A 19,436-nucleotide genomic window follows, 5' to 3' on the forward strand; every position below is an offset into this window, starting at 1 on the left:
TAAATGTTTCAAAATCAGGAGGTATATTCATCCTTAAAAATATATATATTTGCAGAAACAAAGGAACAAAATATGCCTTAAGGAATCTATGTACCTTGGAAAATAGGGATTTGCAACATTATTACACTTGCATGCACGTTTAAAATTAAGAGGTAACCTAGGATTTGATATGACCGACATGAACAGATTTGCGGGGAAAGGCGGTTTCCCTGGGCTGTCTAGCGACCAGAGTTCTAGTCCCTTTCACCCCTCAGGCCTTCAGATTTCCCGATTGTTTATCAAGGGGTCAAATAAAAAGATCTCTATGTCCTCGGCCCAATTCTGAGAATTCTTGGTAATGTGCTTTTGCCTTGGGACGTGGCAATAAACATACGACTCAGGTTTCTCTCTAAGGCTCCTAACATGGATGGATTTCCTTAACCCGTCTCTAACTAAAGCAAAGTGTTTCCCAATCAGCAACCCCTGGACTGGGTTTCCTCACACTCCGCACAGACACCAGCGCTATAGCGGGGAAACCCAAGCGGCCCCGGCGGGCGCCCCCGGAGTGGGAACTACATATCCCAGGATGCCCGAGGGCAGGGGGCGCCCACTTGGATTGGCCAGGGGTCGGTGACGCTCAGTGTTTTGGCCCCGGCGGTCACATGTTTCCTTTGTTGTGAGCTGCTGCAAACACTGGTGGTTGGAGGGAGACGCCGGCGCTGAGGAGAGCGCTGCGCCGCCAGCCGCAGAGGGAAAGCAGGAGCTGCCGTTGCTGGCCACTGCTGCTGCCTCTTTCCAGCCTTCGCTGAGAGGTACCCGGGGATGACAGCTCCGGAACCATCCGAGAGGCGAGGAACCGGCTAGAACCGGGGGCGGAGGGGCGGCTGAGGTCGCTACCATGGGGGTGCCTGCAGGAGGGAAGCCGGCGTTGGCCGGAGTCTCGGAGCCAGACGTGGGGTCTGAGGAGAGATTGAGGCTGGAACTTGCAGCGTCTCTGTCTGGGGCGCGGGGTCTCCAGGGCACCCCGGGGTGGGGGGGCTCTTCAGTGCCGGCACGGTAACGGCAGTCCTGAAGGGAGGGCACCCCCGCCTCCTGGCACTACCGCCCCGGAACCGCGGCGTTGCTGGCGCAGCCCTCCGGGGGCGGGTTGGGAGGAGCATGGCCGCCGGGGCTGGGGGTAGCAGGTGCGGGTCACCCCTCTGCCCCAGGGGCAGGGGCAGCTGGTGCACAGGGCTGGGCAGACGGCCCCCGCATGTTGCCAATGGGCTTTGAACCAGGCGCTGCTCTTTTTTAATCGAAGGAAGCACTAAGAATGCGAAGGTCTCGAGCCAATACGTTTCGTTTGGTGGGGGCAACCATTGGTCCTGTTCGGGAGGGCTGACGGGGTCAAGGTGGGTCTCAGGGCATCGGGCCAGAGAAGCCCCATTAAAGCAGTTGCGAAATGTGCCAGGCACCGTCACCTGACCGTTACCCCCGCCCCCACCCCCCGTGAGCCTTTGTTTACCACGGATGGCGGCTGAGCCAGCGCCGGGAACCCGGCCCTAGAGCGACCGTCCCCGGGGAGTCGGGGCGGGCGGGGGCGCAGGCTTTCAGCCTGCAGAGTCTCCGCCTAACCTCCCCACCTTCCTACCAGTCCCGGACGCGGATTCTTAATTTAGTTCCTAATGTTCCCGCCCCCAAGTTCTGGACACTCGAGGCGCAGACGGTTACTACAGCTGGGATTGGGCGCCTGCGGCGGACTGTGGGCGGGAAGACGGGGCAAGTTCCGAGTGTTTATTGGCGGATGTCTAGTCGCTGTGCCCTTAGCTGTTCTCCCCCGCCCCCTTGAAGGTGATCTGGAGGACGCGCGGAAACGCGCGTTCTCGCCTCTGGTGCAGCTGCGGCCCAACTGTAGCTAGCGGCGCGCGTTCCCGCGCGGAAGGACTGGAGTTCTAGGACGAGCCACCCTGTTGTTCCTCGGTGACCGCCGCCGCTTCTGCCCCAGCCTTAGGCAGTTCTGGGACTGCAGCGGACGGCAGCCGCTGCCCGCCCTTCGAAGACCGGAAAATTAGCCCCCTTTAACTAGTGCCGCTTTATTACCGAACTGGTGGGAAGGAAGTTCTCTTGCGAAATTGTCTTTGCTGGTTCTGTAAACAAGGTTTAAGTAGCGAAATAAGGACTTTAACGCCATATTTTAGGATGCCTCACTCACCCCTGAGGCAATGACTATTCACAATTGAGTTTAGTGGTTAATCACTTGCTTCCAAGCAGCTTTTGAAGAATTACGCTTACTATTTGCAGCTATAGCCTTTTAGGTCCACCAGCTGAGTTTGATTTTTATAAGAAGTGTAAAACAGATTTAAAATCTGACCCGCGTCGACCAAGATTAAAATTAGAATCCTACTTTTAAAAAGATACAGCTTAGGGGTGCCTGGGTGGCTCAGTGGGTTAAAGCCTCTGCCTTTGGCTCGGGTCATGATCCCAGGATCCTGGGATCGAGCCCCGCATCGGGCTCCCTGCTCGGCAGCGAGCCTGTTGTGTTGTGTTTTGTTTTGTTTTAAGAGGACTATGGCACCCTCATATATTTACCCACGTTAGTAAAATCTCCAAGAAAATATGCAGTTTGCCTAATTTCATAAATTAATAGTGTACTTGGGCTTTATCAGATTTTCTTTCCCTGTAAATTTGTAGGAATTCACCCAAGACCTAATGCATAGCAGGAACTGAATATGAACAGCTCTCATTTGTTATGCACTCTTAATATATTTTTAATATTCAATGACTACACCAGAAGGGAGCCTCTGTGATCCCAAACTGTCTCTTCACTTGTGCATTGAGGACACTTAACATATCTAAATAAGTACAAACTGCAAACCTCTAACCTTTTCTTAAAATCAACACTCAGAAGCCTGCTTATCTAGACAAAGCCTGTAACTTTGTCTCAGAACAGGAAAAAGAAATGAGTTAAAGCTCTTAAGCTTTGATTTCAACTTTCCTACCTTTTGTTCAGGTTGCTAAAACCTTAATACTTAAAAATAAAACACACTTCCTTGTTCTTCTGCCATTTCATTAAAACCCAAAAGTCAAGCCTGTGAAAAATAAATACTATTAAATAAATGACAGCAGTTATTTTGTATATACTTTTTTATACTTATTTTGTATTTATTTTGTATATACTTTTTTAGTTATTTTTATTTTTATTTTATTTTTATTTAGTTACTTTATTTCTAGTTATTTTGTACATACTTTTTTTGTATATACTTTTTTATACTGTACACTCCACCTCTTTTTTTTTAAACAACTACCAGAGACTTCATGCGTTCTTTTTTATTTTTATTTTTTTTTTAAGATTTTATTTATTTATTTGACACAGAGAGAGATCACAAGTAGGCAGAGAGGCAGGCAGAGAGAGAGGGGTAAGCAGGCTCCCCACTGAGCAGAGAGCCCGATGTGGGGCTCAGTCCCAGGACGCTGAGATCATGACCTGAGCCAAAGGCAGAGGCCCAACCCACTGAGCCACCCAGGTGCCCCTACACTCCACCTCTTTAATGACTGGACTTTTTTTTTTTAACTCATTTATTTGACAGAGAGAAAGAGAGACAGGGGGAGTAGGAACACAAGTAGGGGGAGTGGGAGAGGGAGAAGCAGGCTTCCCGCTGAGCAGGGAGCGGGAGGCCTCAGCTGGGCTCAATTCCAGGACCCTGGGATCATGACCTGAGCAGAAGCCAGATGCTTAACGACTGAGCCACCCAAGTGCCCCATATATACTTTTACCTAGAAATTTGAGACATCCTTTTTCAATAAATATTTAGGTATGGACTGTATGCTGACAAATGTAAATAAAATAGGCTTATAAGTATATCCATCTAACTAAATGAAGTTTTATATGATCCTAATTGTGTGACTGAAACAAAATGTGGCCATCTGACAACTTGATATTTTGAAACTTTTATTCTTTCTACTATTAAAAACATAATAGCTAAACTTTTAATTGATGAGTTTGTCATTCTGCCTAAATTCGTCACCCAAGGGTTTATAATTTTTCAGCATTTGGAACATCTTAAAGTCTACTAAATGATATTTAAAAGTGATTAGGCCTGGGGCACCTGGGTAGCTCAGTTGGTTAAGTGTCCGACTCTTGATTTCAGCTCAGGTCTTGATCTTGGGGTTGTGAATTCAAGCCCCACATTAGACTCCACGCTGGGCTTGGAGCCTACTTTTAAAAAGAGTGATTAGGTTTTACTCTTTACTCAATAGTTTCTAAAAGTTATTTCTGTAAATAATTTCTGTCACCCCTAAGGTAAATATAAATCACTAACAAAGATATTTTATACATAGAGAAGTCATCCAAAATACTAGATCTTAAACTTGGTTTGGTTGAGTGGCAGAGCAGAAGGTAGTGTCCTTGCAGATTTAGTTTGATTTTAATATGGAACAGTGTATTAAATACCATGTTTCTAAAAGAAACATGTTAGCAGGGTAAAACCAAATGACATTAAGTCTACAAGTTAAGTCTAGTGAGAAGCATGAATAGGCTTAATAGGCAGCTTGATAGTAGGTGTGATGTTTGATAATTAACATTTTTTCCTCCTTTGTGGGTTGGGGAATAGTAGTATGCAAAAGTTTTAAGGCAAGGGAGAGAAATGCTGAATGAAGGTATTTGATTATTTTGTTTTGTTATTTAAGATCATATTCTTTTTTAGTTATAGGACCATATTGTTAAGTCTGACACATTGTTTAAGCACTGCTAAATTTTTCATCATTAGACACTTATTTTTTTTCTCTCATTAATCAGAATATATTCACCATTTGAATTCTAGTCAACAAGGGATAACCACTTGTTGCTCTAATCCTAGGGAAAGAAATTGAAGTGTCAGTTGGTTTCTGATGTCTGATGGTAAATGTGTTCTTGATTCAACATTTAAAATGTTGAAAATAACATCTTGTTTATTTACTGTTTATTTTTTATTTAGCTGTGTAAAATAAACATTTATTTAGAGTAAAATAAACTCTTCTTCCTCCCCTCAAAAGAAAAGAACACCTTGAAGACTGGACTTTAAATACTGAATTTGTAAAACTTGGTTCAGTTTTACAGATGCTCACAAAGTAAAGCTTTAAATTGAAATTTTAAGAGTGTAAATTTAGGGGCGCCTGGGTGGCTCAGTGGGTTAAGCCACTGCCTTTGGCTCAGGTCATGATCCCAGGGTCCTGGGATCAAGTCCCGCATCGGGCTCTCTGCTCAGCAGGGAGCCTGCTTCCTCCTCTCTCTCTCTCTCTGCCTGCCTCTCTGCCTACTTGTGATCTCTCTCTGTCAAATAAATAAATAAATTCTTTAAAAAAAAAAAAAGAGTGTAAATTTATAGTTTTTTTTTTAAGATTTTATTTATTTATTTGACAGAGAGAAATCACAAGTAGACAGAGAGGCAGGCAGAGAGAGAGAGAGGGAAGCAGGCTCCCTGCTGAGCAGAGAGCCCGATGCGGGACTTGATCCCAGGACCCTGAGATCATGACCTCAGCCGAAGGCAGCGGCTTAACCCACTGAGCCACCAAGGTGCCCTAAATTTATAGCTTTTAAAAAGTCATTAAATAGAATGGTTCAGATAAATAAATTAGCTTTTGTGAAAATCGGGTGAAAGTATTTGAAATGTATAAAAATATAAAATGTATAAAAATATATAAAAACTGCATGATTTTATGTAGTACCATGTTAAGTATAATTTTCTAGTTATTTTTAAATAATGGACTTACTATGTTGTACTTTTCTGGCTTTCTTTTGCTTTATATCTATATAGCTTTATATTAAAAATAAACCTCTTCTTGGTTAGTCTTCTCATTGCTGTTTTCTGCACTCAAAGTTAAATTTGGGAAAATGTAGCGTAGAACATAGTATGTGACAGTTCACTATCACTAGTTGTAGGGACCACATTAGTGAAAATGTTGGTTTCCTTTGCTATATGGTATGTATTGTCTTAAAAGCTCCTCCTTAACCCACACAATCTTTAAGATTGATGGTAATTTCTTTATTTTGTATAGGATTCCTGCATTCTGAAGAAAAATTGGGCTTGGTTGCAGTACAGCTACATTCTAGATCAATTCTGATATTATAACTCCTTTGGGCTTTGTACACTGACCTCCTCTGTCCTTTGCCTTTACCTGTTAGGCTGGTAAGTATTTCCTTAAAACTCCACTCAAAATGCCCTAGTGAATTGCCTTGCCCTTCTACTCCTTAAGGTAATAATTCTAGACCAGGTCAGTCATGAGAAAAATCTATTCCAATCTGCATTTCCTACTAGAAAAACACTAAAAATTTGAATCTATTTTAGTATCAGTCCTGGAGTAGTTGTTGTTCTCCTTTTATTGTTTGTTTATTTGTTTGTTTGTTGAAATAAACTGTATACCCAGTTTGGGGCTCCAACTCACAACCCAGAGATCAAGTCACATGCTCTGCCTAGCCAGCTAGGCACCCCAGCCCTATAGAGTCTTGAATTGAATCTGAATCCAGTATTTATGATCCCAGTGCCTGACAGAAACACATTTCTTCAGTTGACTTGGATGCCTACATTGGCTCAGGATTTTATTGTCCATTTGGAAAAAAGCCACTTACTTAGCTAAGATTAACAATCTCCTAATTTGACCAAGTTGAAATATTCTTTACCAGGGATACACACAAGTTATACTTAACTTCTGGGAGTAAGGGAACGTTCAAAATAACTTCTGTTTTACAATTGTAGCATAATCAGGGCATAGAGATGTGTTTGTGTACTTATGTAGGGAAAAATGAGTAATTCATATCTTGGTTTTCATGATCAACTTTTAAAAATTTGCCTTTTTAACACTTTATGAGTTCTGTTTGTAGATATCTGGGCCAGACACCAGAACCACTTGTGTTTAATTACTATTGCTGTTCTCTGCACCGTTCATGGTTCTAGTACTTTCTCTTAAGCATTCCTCTCCTTCCCATCCACCAAAAGAAAAAAAAAAAAAAAGAACTGTGCTGAATTAATTGGTTTTCACAGGTACTAAGTTTATAAGCTTTAACAAAGTAGAAGAAATAATATATATTAATGCATTAAAATGCATGTATAATAATGCATTTATATATTCTAAAATAATTATTTGAGATTCTATATGGATAATCTAGATAACAAGGATTAAAAATGAATTTTTTCTTGAATTACCAAGACATTTTCTGATTTTCTCAAACTGATTCCATAGTTTTATAATACATAATGACTAAACTGTCAATTTTTGTATTATTGATAGAAAAACTCGGAATTATTTAATGGCCCCAAACTCAGATGAGACCTCAACTACCAGCTACTCTTCAAATAGCCATAGTGGAATAGTCACAGGATATATATTTTGTCATCTCAGTGCCACCAGTTAACTTGCTATTGACACAAATCTTTGTTTACTCATCTTTCAAGAAACTTTACTCCAAGATAATATTGTCAAGTAAGGAAGTTGACCAATAAGGAAACTAATTTGTATGTAAAAGAGCATAAAATTATTAATTTGCTTTAAGGAATTGTTATTCAGTAGTGATTTCCTATGCAAAAGTAAACTTTTAAACTATGTAGAAGTCAGAAACTGAAGACTAAAAACTTCTTTAACATATTAGCAAGTAAAGCCAACTGTGCTTTGAGTGATTAGTATCTGATAATACATTGCTGTTCTCCATTTATTTTAGGTGTGGAAGTTAAAACAACACAAATATTTTGACTGGGGATTTGGTCAAACAAATGCTAAAAAGGTATTATTTATGTTATATTTACATTTATAATATTTCTAAAATACCTAAGGGGTGCCTGGGTGGTACAGTTGGTTGAGTGTCTGACTTTTGATTCTGGCTCAAGTTGTAATCTCAGGGCCCTTGAGATTGAGCCCTGTGTCAGGCTGTGCATTCAGTGAGGAATCTACTTGGGATTCTCTTTCTCCTCCTCCCTCTACCCCTCCCACTTGCATGCTCTCTCACTCTCTCTCTCTCAAATAAATCTTAAAAAAAGAAAAACACAACTAAACATTGTTATTGGAGAATCCAAACCATTTTCCTTTCTTTAACCAGGGATTACTTAAGCCAGTCAGTGTAATGGGAAACAATTCTGTCCTCAAGATCATAAAAGAAAACAGTCCCTCTTCTACATTTTTCTGTAGCCTTGGAGATATTAAGGAAATTCTCCTCATTTTTCTGAGACATAGGCCAAAAATAATTTTAAATCTGCCTAGCAGTCAGGAATTAGATCTACAACATGCTTGAGTTCTGCAGTTGGAAATAAACCCTAGAGTACCTTTAACCAGAAAAATCCTTCTGTTAAAAATCTTCCTTTCAAGTGAGAGTATTGCTTCAGGAATAAAGCTCCTGAAGACGTAAGCAAGGGAAAGAAAGATACTACCTTTTCTAGACAAATCATGCAACTGGCAGTCAGGCACTGACATGACAGTCTGATCACCCTTGCATTTGCTACCTTTATCTAAATAAAACTTTGTCATTGTATTTCTTTGGAACAAACATTTTCCCTCTTACTTTGTTTAGAGATGCTTATTTAGTTGCTTACTTTTTCCTGAAAGGAATGATGATGCTTTGATATTTGTTAAATTTTTAAAGAATTCTACCTGTAATTTATGTTTTGTTGGCTTGATTGTATATAAATTCATTTATTATAAATCTTGAACCTATATTAGATACTGTACTGTGAGATGTGGTTAAACCTGTGTTCACATTTTCAACCATTACTAGTTAAAATAAAATACTTTTGTAAAATGGGAAAACAAAAGCTGGTAAATTAAATCTGGAAGCTCAAAAGATACACTTTGAAATACTTCTCCTATTTCTAAGATCTTCTTTTTTTTTTTAATATTTTATTTATTTATTTGACAGAGAGAGATCACAAGTAGACAGAGAGGCACGCAGAGAGAGAGAGGGAAGCAGGCTCCCTGCTGAGCAGAGAGCCCGATGTGGGACTCGATCCCAGGACCCCGAGATCATGACCTAAGCCGAAGGCAGCGGCTTAATCCACTGAGCCACCCAGGCACCCTCTAATATCTTCTTGCGTGAATTATTTACCCTGTATAGGAAGAGTTTACATTTCGTGTTGTGGACACTGGTTAATGGGAGAGTTGTCAGAAAGTCTAGCAAAAGTGAGGATGTACAAAAAGCTAGGCCAAGGCTGCTTGGAAGGAAACAGCCCAGATCTGTGAGATAGCCTCCCCAAGTACAAGGCAGTAAACAAGTATCTTGTTGCTGTTGAATACTTTGTAATAGCAGCAGGTGATTTTATAGCTGTTATAGTCAGGATTTTCAGTTTTCCACTGACAAGACCTCTTGTCAGTCAACAGTCAAGGAACCAGCTACAAGAATAAGAGGCAGAAAATAACATGAAAGACAAACCTTTAACTCCTACAAAGGTCTAATCAGCCTTATATTAATACATAACTTGCTCAATCTATTATCTCCAAATTTATCAGATAGAGTTACTAGGTAACAAATACCAGACACAGTAAGATTATTGGATACAGAAAGAAGAGTATCTTTTCACTTGTTTTCTTTCTTGTCCCTTTTAGCCAAAAGGGAAATTCTTAGTCCTTATAGTCTGTTATTTTGTTTGTATTCTGTTGCAATATTTTGTTTCATTTAAACACTGAGAAGGGGCACCTGGGTGGCTAAGTCAGTTGGGCATCTGACTCTTGATTATGGCCTGGGTCGTGATCTTGGCTTTGTGGGATTGCACCCTGCTTCTGGCTCTGAGCTTGGTGCAGTTCTGCTTAGGATTCTGTCTTTTCCTTTCCCTCTCCCCTCCCTTGGCTCATGAGCTCCTGCCCCCACAAAATAAATGAATAAATTAAAAAAAAAAAAAAAACTTCAAATACTGAGAGAACAAAAATGTAGAACAGAAAAGGTATAAAGTTGAAAATTTATGTTGTCAGTAATGCCAGTAATAATATCACTAGTCAAAAACAATAATTTATGAATTTTTTTTCATCTAAAACGCAGTAAGAATTTAAGTAAGCTGATTTGAAGATAAATTCTTTATTTGGGAAGCTGTTTTATGACTGATTCAACCATAATTTAAATTTAGCTTGGTAAAGCATTAAGGTTAAAATAAGCTCTATTCCATATCATATTTATTTATGTTCATTATAATTGAATGGTTATCACTTGTGATACTACATGCCTTGAACTTTTTTCAGTTTCAACAACAAAAATAGGCATTCAGGCACAGTAGTGATCTCTCATCTATGAGAGATAGGTTTCTGTGTATTGAACCATTATTGAGATAACTTCATGTTAAAAGTGTATTGAGGGGCACTGGGTGGCTCAGTCAGTTAAGCATCTGCCTTCAGCTCAGGTCATGATCTCAGGGTCCTGGGATCAAGCCCCACATCAGGCTCCTGGCTTTGCGGAGAGTCTGCTTCTCCCTCTCCCACCGCCCCTCCCCTGCTCGTGCTCTCTCTGTCTCTCTCTGCTATCTCTCAAATAAATAAATAAAATCTTTTTAAAAAAAAAGTATATTTGAGATATGTGCACATGTCTGGGAGCTTGCAATTTAGAATTGATATGTATTATATGTGAATATTTAAAAAAGATTTTATTTATCCATTTGACAGCGAGAGGGCACAAGCAAGGGGAGCTGGAGACAGAAGCAGAGGGAGAAGGAGATGCAGGCTCCCCGCTGAGCAAGGAGCCTGATGTTGGGCTTGTTCCCAGGATCCTGGGATCATGACCTGAGGCAAAGGCAGACACTTAATGACTGAGCCACTCAAGTGCCCTATAAGTGAATTTCTACATTTTAACCCATGTATATGTGCGTGTATTTGTGAGTAGCACCCACTTGCATGGGCATCCATAACCCAAGAAGTTGAATGACCTATAATAAGGCAAACTTGAACTCTCTAGTCAGGAAAATCTCCAGAGAGATGGGAGGAAACATCTCCCTTTTTTTTAGTTCTTGAAAATATATTTAATACATTTATGTTCTTGATAATACATTTTAAAATATTTTAAACTCATGTAATTTTATTCATTTAGGTATTAAAATGAACAAAAAAATTTTTTAAAAAAGCTTTTCTTCTTAAATTTTATTTATTTATCTGGCAGAGAGAGAGAGAATGAGCACAAGGAGGGAGAGCTGCAGGCAGAGGGAGAAGCAGTCTCCCTGCTGAGCAAGGAGCCCAATGAGGGACTCAATCCCAGGACCCTGGGACCAGGGCCCAAGCCAAAGGCAGATGCTTAACTGACTGAGCCACCCAGGTGTGCGTAAAACGAACAAAAGAAGATTTTTATTCTTAGGAAAATCTGTTACCTAAAACCTTCAGAACATAATAGATTACAGTTCAAAATTTGGCTTTCTAGGACCATAATGTATGTGTAGACAAATATTTCCTCAAATTTAAGAAAAACTAATTTTACTGACTAAATACCCAGTAATTGACATTGCTCCAAAAACCAGTTATTCATAAGCATTCTCTTAGGTTTATTTTTTTTTCTCTTAGGTTTATTTTTATTTGTGTGTTTATTTAAATAGGCTTTCTACATGAGTTTCCACTGCTATATAACAGTTTCATTATATTATAAACTTTGTTATACATTTTGAAAATAATATATAATATTTGAATACTTAAAATTTTCTGTTTGTTTTCTTAAATGTAGAAGTGAGGGTAAAAATTACCCCTGTCAGTCTTTCGCTTACTTTACAAATAGTTCCTGCCTATTTAGAAAAATCTGTCTTAATCCTGTGTATAAAGATAAAGTCCTAAGGCTATAAACAACTTTTCTTGTTAATTGTAGTAACAACCTCATAAGATTGTTGGGAGGTTTAAATTAAATCTGTATGAAGAATTTAGACAGTTGGGGCACCTGGGTGGTTCATTGGTGAGACATCCAACTCTTAGTTTTGGCTGGGGTTGTAATTTCATGGGTGGTCAAATCAAGCCCTCTGTTGGACTCCACACTGAGAGGGGAGTCTACCTGAGGATTCTCTCCCTGTGCCCCTCCCTCTTCAAATAAATAAATAAATCTTACCTTTTAAAAAAAAAAAGATTTATTTATTTAAGGGAGAGCAGAGGAGGGACAGAGGGAGAGGGACAGAATCTCAAGCAGACTGTCTACTGAGAGCCCCTTGTGGGACTCTGTGACCCTGAGATCATGACCTGTGCCAAAATCAAGAATCAGTTTTTTAACCAACTGAGGCATCCAGGCACCCCACTAAATTATCTTTAAAAAAGAGAGAGAGGGATGGCTGGGTGGCTCAGTTGGTTAAGTGACTGCCTTCGGCTCAGGTGGTGATCCTGGAGTCCCTGGATGGAGTCCCACATCGGGCTCTCTCTTCAGCACGGAGTCTGCTTCTCCTAACCCTCCCCTTCTCTTGTTCTCTCTCTCTCTCTCTCATTCTCTCTCTTTCAAATACATAATCCTTAAAAAAAATAAAAATAAAAAAGAGAATTTAGAAAGTGCCAGGCACATAGCAAGCATATTTTTAAAAAGATTGTTCTGATTTTAAAAAGTGTTGTTCTGTTTTTTTAATGTATTCAAGGAAATATAGCCCCCATGGCATCATCAAACCAGTTAATACACAATTAGTACGCAGATTTGGCTCTTAATAGTTCCTACAGCGTGACTTAATAGATTTCCAAGAACTTCCTTAGTTTTAGCCAGAATTCTTAGAGGGAACCAAAATGACCCTCCTTCAGTCATTTTAGCATGTTTTAAATCCACATGAACACAATAGAAATGTCCCTGTTAGCATACTGCCTCTGAATCCTCACCTGGTGATCGATCCCAAATAAAAATAGTGTTTATTTTACTTGCATCTTTATTCCATTTGATTGATAACATTGCTTGAATTTTTTTCTGACTTTACCTGCAAAATTAGGAGATAAAGAGAGGGATGGAAGAGAAAGGATTTTGTACATGCAAACACTTAGGTGACCTTCAAATGTTACTACAACAGGGACTTTTTCCTACTAATTAGAATAGCCTTGGGCGCCTGGGTGGCTCAGTGGGTTAGGCCGCTGCCTTCAGCTCAGGTCATGATCTCGGGGTCCTAGGATCGAGTCCCGCATCGGGTTCTCTGCTCAGCAGGGAGCCTGCTTCCTCTTCTCTCTGCCTGCCTCTCTGCCTCCTGTGGTCTCTGCCTGTCAAATCAATAAATAAATAAAATCTTTAAAAAAAATGGTTTTGAATAGCCTGGTGTACATCTGCCCAGGGAAAATCCTATCACTGGGACTTAAGAAAGATTAAGTGCTAATTCATATGAAGAGGTAAAAAATATTTAATAGAACCTTAAGTGGGAACTGTCTATAGTAGTGTGGTATCATATTGCCTGTGCTACCTTATTAATCTTTTTGTGAATATGCTTTGTCTCAGCTATATATATATAAAAAAAAAAGAACACCTCAGCAGCAATATCTAGTAATATCCTACATCTCCAAAAACCATAGGCTAAGCACAGTATCCTGGCAATGGTAGACACACAATAAACATTTGTTGATAATGTTAGAAAATGGAAGTGACAAGGTTAAATACACTCAGTGAAGGAATTGATGAAAGTTGGAAGTATCTAGTGAATATTGCAACTAGGGCATCTGGGTCATTAGTGTGATGAGAAAAGAAGGCAAATATAAGAACAAATTAGGGGTGCTAGGGTGGCTCAGTTGGTTAAGTGTCTGCCTTCAACTCCGGTCATGATCCCAGGGTCCTAGGAATGAGCCCCAAATCAGGTTTCCTGCTTGGTGGGAAGTCTACTTGTCCTTCTGCCTTCCCAACTTGTGTGCATGCACTCTCTCTCAAATAAATAAAATCTTGAAAAAAAGAATAAATTAGAATATGAAAGAGAATATAATATCACGAGTTGCTTCTTGGTTTTGGTATTTCATATTTTCTTATTTCACATAAGGATTTTTAAAATGGGGTACAATTTAATATGTGAGGGTTATACAAAAAAACAGGGTGTTTTTTTTTTTATTAATTTGTTTTTAGAGAGAGTGCATGTATGCACATACATGAGTAGGGGGAGGGGCAGGAAGAGAGAATCGGTCAAGCTGACTCCCTGCTCAGCTTGCCCTGGCTCAGTCTCAAGACCCATGAGATCATGACCTGAACTGAAACCAAGAGTCAGTGGCTTAACCAATTGGGCTACCCAGGAGCCCCACAAAACACAGTTCTAAATTTAGTTTGTTAACTCGCAGGTCTCCATTTTATTTGTGGCTTGTGAATGTAGGATGGCATTTCATTAGGGGGTTATCCTTGATCTTCTTAAACCTTTATTAGGCTTAGTTAAGCCTGGATATCTAACTGTTGAAATATTTCAGAAGGAAGCTGGGACCTTTAGAAGCAATTGTGTGTATGAGATTATGAAATCATGGGAATAGTTGAGAGTTACTCTGAGTGCTCTTAAGCCAGTTACAGAGACCTTTTGGATCACATATTAATTTATGGAGATGTGAAAAGAGTGGCAGCAGAAGAACCACATTAAAAATCAAAACTTAAAGAGAATTGATAGCTGTAGCCCATTGCCTCAGTCTGTTGGCTTAGTCCGTTTACCTATTCATCTTCATTTCTGAGAGAAGTTTGGGGATGTTTCTTCTCCAAGAAACATTAGTGAAAGGGAGAAGGGCATAGATACATGTGTCTTAAAGATTTCAAAACAAGATACTGCAAATTTATAGTAGAAACTGGGTGAAATAGAGGAAACCAGAAGATAAATCACTTAACATTTTGGCATATGTGCCTCCTTTTTTCTATCCCTAAGATACACTGATAACATAATTTTTTCTATTTTGAGCATATGTTTTATGATCTGCTTTTCACTTATTATCTGATTAATAAGTTCCCCTGTCACTAAATAGTCTACATAATTTTTTTTAAAGATTTTATTTATTTATTTGACAGACAGAGATCACAAGTAGGCAGAGAGGCAGGCAGAGAGAGAGAGAGAAGGAGGAAGCAGGCTCCCTGCTGAGCAGAGAGCCCGATGCGGGACTCGATCCCAGGACCCTGAGATCATGACCTGAGCCGAAGGCAGCGGCTTAACCCACTGAGCCACCCAGGCGCCCATAGTCTACATAATTTTAAATGGCTGCATAGACTGTCTTCAGTCCTTAAGGTGTAGTGTGGTTTAACTCATCTCCTATTGTAGGGCATTTAGATTGTTATAAGTATTTTCTATTAATAGAGCATTGAACATCACTGTAGATAAATCTTTCCACTTATTCCTATTTCCTTGGGATAGCTTGCTAGGAAGGGACTTGCTGGTCAAACAGTACACATTTTTTAAAAAAAATAATCTCTGTACCCAACATAAGGCTCCCAGTTTACAACTACAAGATCAAGAGTCACATCCTGTACTGACTGAGCCAGCCAGGAGCCCCAGTACCCATTTTTTTTTTTAAGATTTCATTTATTTATTTGACAGAGAGATCACAAGTAGGCAGAAAGGCAGACAGAGGGAGAAGGAGAAGCAGGCTCCCCGCCGAGCAGAGAGCCCAATGTGGGGGACCAGGACCCTGAGATCATGACCTGATCCAAAGGCAGAGGCTTAACCACATGACCCCACTGAGCCGCCCTGGTGCCCCCACCAGTACACATATTTTTAAAGGCTACTGATAGATATAACTGAATTCTTCTCTCACAATACTATATTAGGATAATAAACATTTATATTAAGATTCTGAATGTGGTCAAATTCTTTGTCTTACAGCACTCAAACTTAACTCTGCAGTCAGTAGATATAACCCAGTTGTGTAAGAGGGGAGAAAGAAGTTATTAGTAATTCAAAAAGTATATACCATCTTTGGGGGGTGGCCTTAAGAAGTACTATTGCAGGGGCGCCTGGGTGGCTCAGTGGGTTAAAGCCTCTGCCTTCGGCTCAGGTCATGATCTTAGGGTCCTGGGATCAAGCCCCGGCATCGGGCTCTCTGCTCAGCAGGGAGCTTGCTTCCTCCTCTCTCTCTGCCTGCCTCTCTGCCTACTTGTGATCTCTCTCTGTCAAATAAATAAATGGGTGGCTCAGTGGTTTAAGCCTCTGCCTTCGGCTCAGGTCATGATCTCAGGGTCCTGGGATCGAGCCCCGCATCGGGCTCTCTGCTTAGCGGGGAGCCTGCTTCCCCCTCTCTCTCTGCCTGCCTCTCTGCCTACTTGTGATCTCTCTCTGTCTATCAAATAAATAAATAAAAATCTTAAAAAAAAAAAAAAAAAAGAAGTACTATTGCAAATTGTACCCATAATGCGAATTGTTATTTGTCAATTCTTATTAAAAAGAGATAGTACTCTTGGGGCGCCTGGGTGGCTCAGTGGGTTAAAGCCTCTGCCTTCAACTCAGGTCATGATCTCAGGAACCTGGGATCAAGCCCCACATTGGGCTCTCTGCTCAGCAGGGAGCCTGCTTCCTCCTCTCTCTCTCTCTCTCTCTCTCTCTCTCTCTCTGCCTGCCTCTCTGCCTACTTGTGATCTCTGTCAAATAAATGAATAAAATATTTTTTTAAAGAAGAGATAGTACTCTATACTCCTTATAAGATACATTAAGTATGTGATTTTATTGTAATGTTTACATCAAAATGAGACTATGTCACTTCAGTGCTGAATTTTTTGTATATTGAAATGTTTTCTTTATTTTTTTTCCTCTATTTTTAGCCTCATAAAGAAGAGCCTTAACATTTCTCAACAATTACATAGTCAACTGATGTAACAATGGTACTAATATTGGGACGAAGACTAAACAGAGAGGATCTCGGGGTTCGTGATTCCCCAGCAACTAAGCGTAAAGTTTTTGAAATGGACCCTAAATCTCTGACAGGCCATGAGTTTTTTGACTTCTCTTCAGGATCATCCCATGCTGAAAACATACTCCAGATATTCAATGAATTCCGAGACAGCCGCTTATTCACAGATGTCATCATTTGTGTGGAAGGCAAAGAATTTCCTTGCCATAGAGCTGTTCTCTCAGCCTGTAGTAGCTACTTCAGAGCTATGTTTTGTAATGACCACAGAGAAAGCCGAGAAATGTTGGTTGAGATCAATGGTATTTTAGCTGAAGCTATGGAATGTTTTTTGCAGTATGTTTATACTGGAAAGGTAAAGATCACTACAGAGAATGTACAATATCTCTTTGAAACATCAAGCCTCTTTCAGATTAGTGTTCTCCGTGATGCTTGTGCCAAGTTCTTAGAGGAGCAACTTGATCCTTGTAACTGCTTAGGAATCCAGCGCTTTGCTGATACCCATTCTCTCAAAACACTCTTCACAAAATGCAAGAATTTTGCATTACAGACTTTTGAGGATGTGTCACAGCATGAAGAATTTCTTGAACTTGACAAAGATGAACTTATTGATTATATTTGTAGTGATGAACTTGTTATTGGTAAAGAGGAAATGGTTTTTGAAGCCGTCATGCGTTGGGTCTATCGTGCTGTTGATCTGAGAAGACCACTGTTACATGAGCTCCTGACACATGTGAGACTCCCTCTGTTGCATCCAAACTACTTTGTCCAAACAGTTGAGGTGGACCAATTGATCCAGAATTCTCCTGAGTGTTATCAGCTGTTGCATGAAGCAAGACGGTACCACATACTTGGGAATGAAATGATGTCTCCAAGGACTAGGCCACGCAGGTGAGATAACTAATTATAAAGAACTACAACATAATTAACAAAAGTTTTTATTTTTAAAATATTTTTAAACCTCCTGAGTGAAATCTCAGTGTAGTCATTTATATGCATTGTCTACATATGGCTTTCCATAATTTAAGATTTGTTTTAGATTACATAAATCATTAAAATTTCTCTCCCCCTCCAAAAAGAATTTTTTTTAAAAAGTCTTTCTCAGTGAAGACTAGATTCAACACTATCATTCTTTGTTATTCTGAGCTGTGAAAGGTTATTGCAGAGTGTCTTCACAACTGTGAACGTCTCAGCGTATTTCTGCTTATTTCTCTTAATCTTTGTAGGATCCCAAATAATTCCACTTTTCTTTCTAAAGGGTCTTTGGATATAAAGTAGACTTGGACTCTCTTGTACTGCTTCTGCATATAAAAAACAAGTGGCAGGGGTGCCCAGTTGGCTTGATTTCAGCTCAGGTCATGATCTCAGAGTCATGAAATCAAGCACTACATTGGGCTCTGCAGTCAGTGGAGCGTCTGCTTGAGATTCTCTCTCTCCGTCATATAAGTAAGAAAATATTCGGGCGCCTGGGTGGCTCAGTGGGTTAAGCCGCTGCCTTCGGCTCAGGTCATGATCTCAGGGTCCTGGGATCGAGTCCCGCATCGGGCTCTTTGCTCAGCAGGGAGCCTGCTTCCTCCTCTCTCTCTCTGCCTCTCTGCCTACTTGTGATCTCTCTCTGTCAAATAAATAAATAAAATCTTAAAAAAAATCTTTAAAAAAAAAAAAAAAACAACTCAGCGTCAAGCCCCACATTGAGCCCTGCATCAGGCTCTCTGCTCAGCAAGGAGCCTTCTTCCTGTTCTCTCTCTCTCTCTGCCTGCCTCTCTGCCTACTTGTGATCTCTGTCAAATAAATAAAATCTTAACAACAACAACAACAACAAAACCACACACACACACACAATAGGCAAATCCACAGACTTCCTTTTTTCCTAACAGGCAACTTGAAATATAAAGGTGAAGTAAGTATGAGGGTTTTGAAGTGGCGGGGGGGTGGGAGGTTGGGGTACCAGGTAGTGGGTATTATAGAGGGCATGGCTTGCATGGAGCACTGGGTGTGGTGAAAAAATAATGAATACTGTTTTTCTGAAAATAAATAAATTGGAAAAAAAAAAGGTGAAGTAAGTAAACTGGTATATATTGAGTGGATTCTTGATGTAAAACCCAGGTTTCAGACCTCTTCTTATTGCCACAGTTACTTAATGTCAATCTTAATTTTTAAATTTTTTTCTGATTATAAGAATTATATCATTATTAGGGAGAATTTGGAAAATACATTTAGAGGTAGGAATTCAATTCAGTATTAGACTTGTTTTTATAGTGCATTATTTCAGTAAAACAATTTATAAGCTATAGAAAAATACTATAATAATACTATAATAAGAAGGAATAATACTAAATGTACTATACTGGACTAAGCGAGAAATGGCTATTGTGAGATATATAGTAAAGAATCTTTCAGGATGCCTGGGTGGCTCAGTTGGTTAAGCATCTGCTTTCTGCTCAGGTCATGATCTCAGGGTCCTGGGATCAAGGCTCACATTGGGCTCCTTGCTCAGGAGGGAGCCTGCTTCTCCCTCTGTTTGCTGCTTCCCCTGCTGTGCTCTTTCTCTCATGCTCTCTCTGACAAATAAAATCTTTAAAAAAAACGGAGGGGAGAACCTAATATTTTTCTAACAAAGCTAATTTGTTTAAATTGTGGTAAAAAAATATGGCATAAATTTGTTACCTTAATTTTAAAAATTGTGCCACTCAGTAGTGTTAAATATATTCACATTGTTGCAAAACTGGTATTTTTATTTTTTCATATCATCTCCACTTTTCCTA

At 40.0% G+C, this 19,436-nt stretch overlaps 1 protein-coding gene across 1 annotated transcript in view; it reads left to right on the plus strand.

Annotated features, from left to right (window-relative positions):
- Window positions 1-661: 661 nt before the first annotated feature.
- KLHL24 (kelch like family member 24) overlaps window positions 662-19,436 on the plus strand; it is a 49,089-nt gene continuing 30,314 nt past the window's right edge. Inside the window, exons 1-4 of the mRNA XM_044251868.1 lie at window positions 662-791; window positions 5,992-6,122; window positions 7,649-7,711; window positions 16,586-17,562. Coding sequence (XP_044107803.1) covers window positions 16,643-17,562 — 920 coding nt within the window. The 5' untranslated portion in view covers window positions 662-791; window positions 5,992-6,122; window positions 7,649-7,711; window positions 16,586-16,642. The remainder of the gene's footprint in view (window positions 792-5,991; window positions 6,123-7,648; window positions 7,712-16,585; window positions 17,563-19,436) is intronic.

Source organism: Neovison vison, chromosome 6 (genome assembly GCF_020171115.1).
Source record: "Neovison vison isolate M4711 chromosome 6, ASM_NN_V1, whole genome shotgun sequence".
In the NCBI taxonomy this organism is placed as follows: Eukaryota; Metazoa; Chordata; class Mammalia; order Carnivora; family Mustelidae; genus Neogale; species Neogale vison.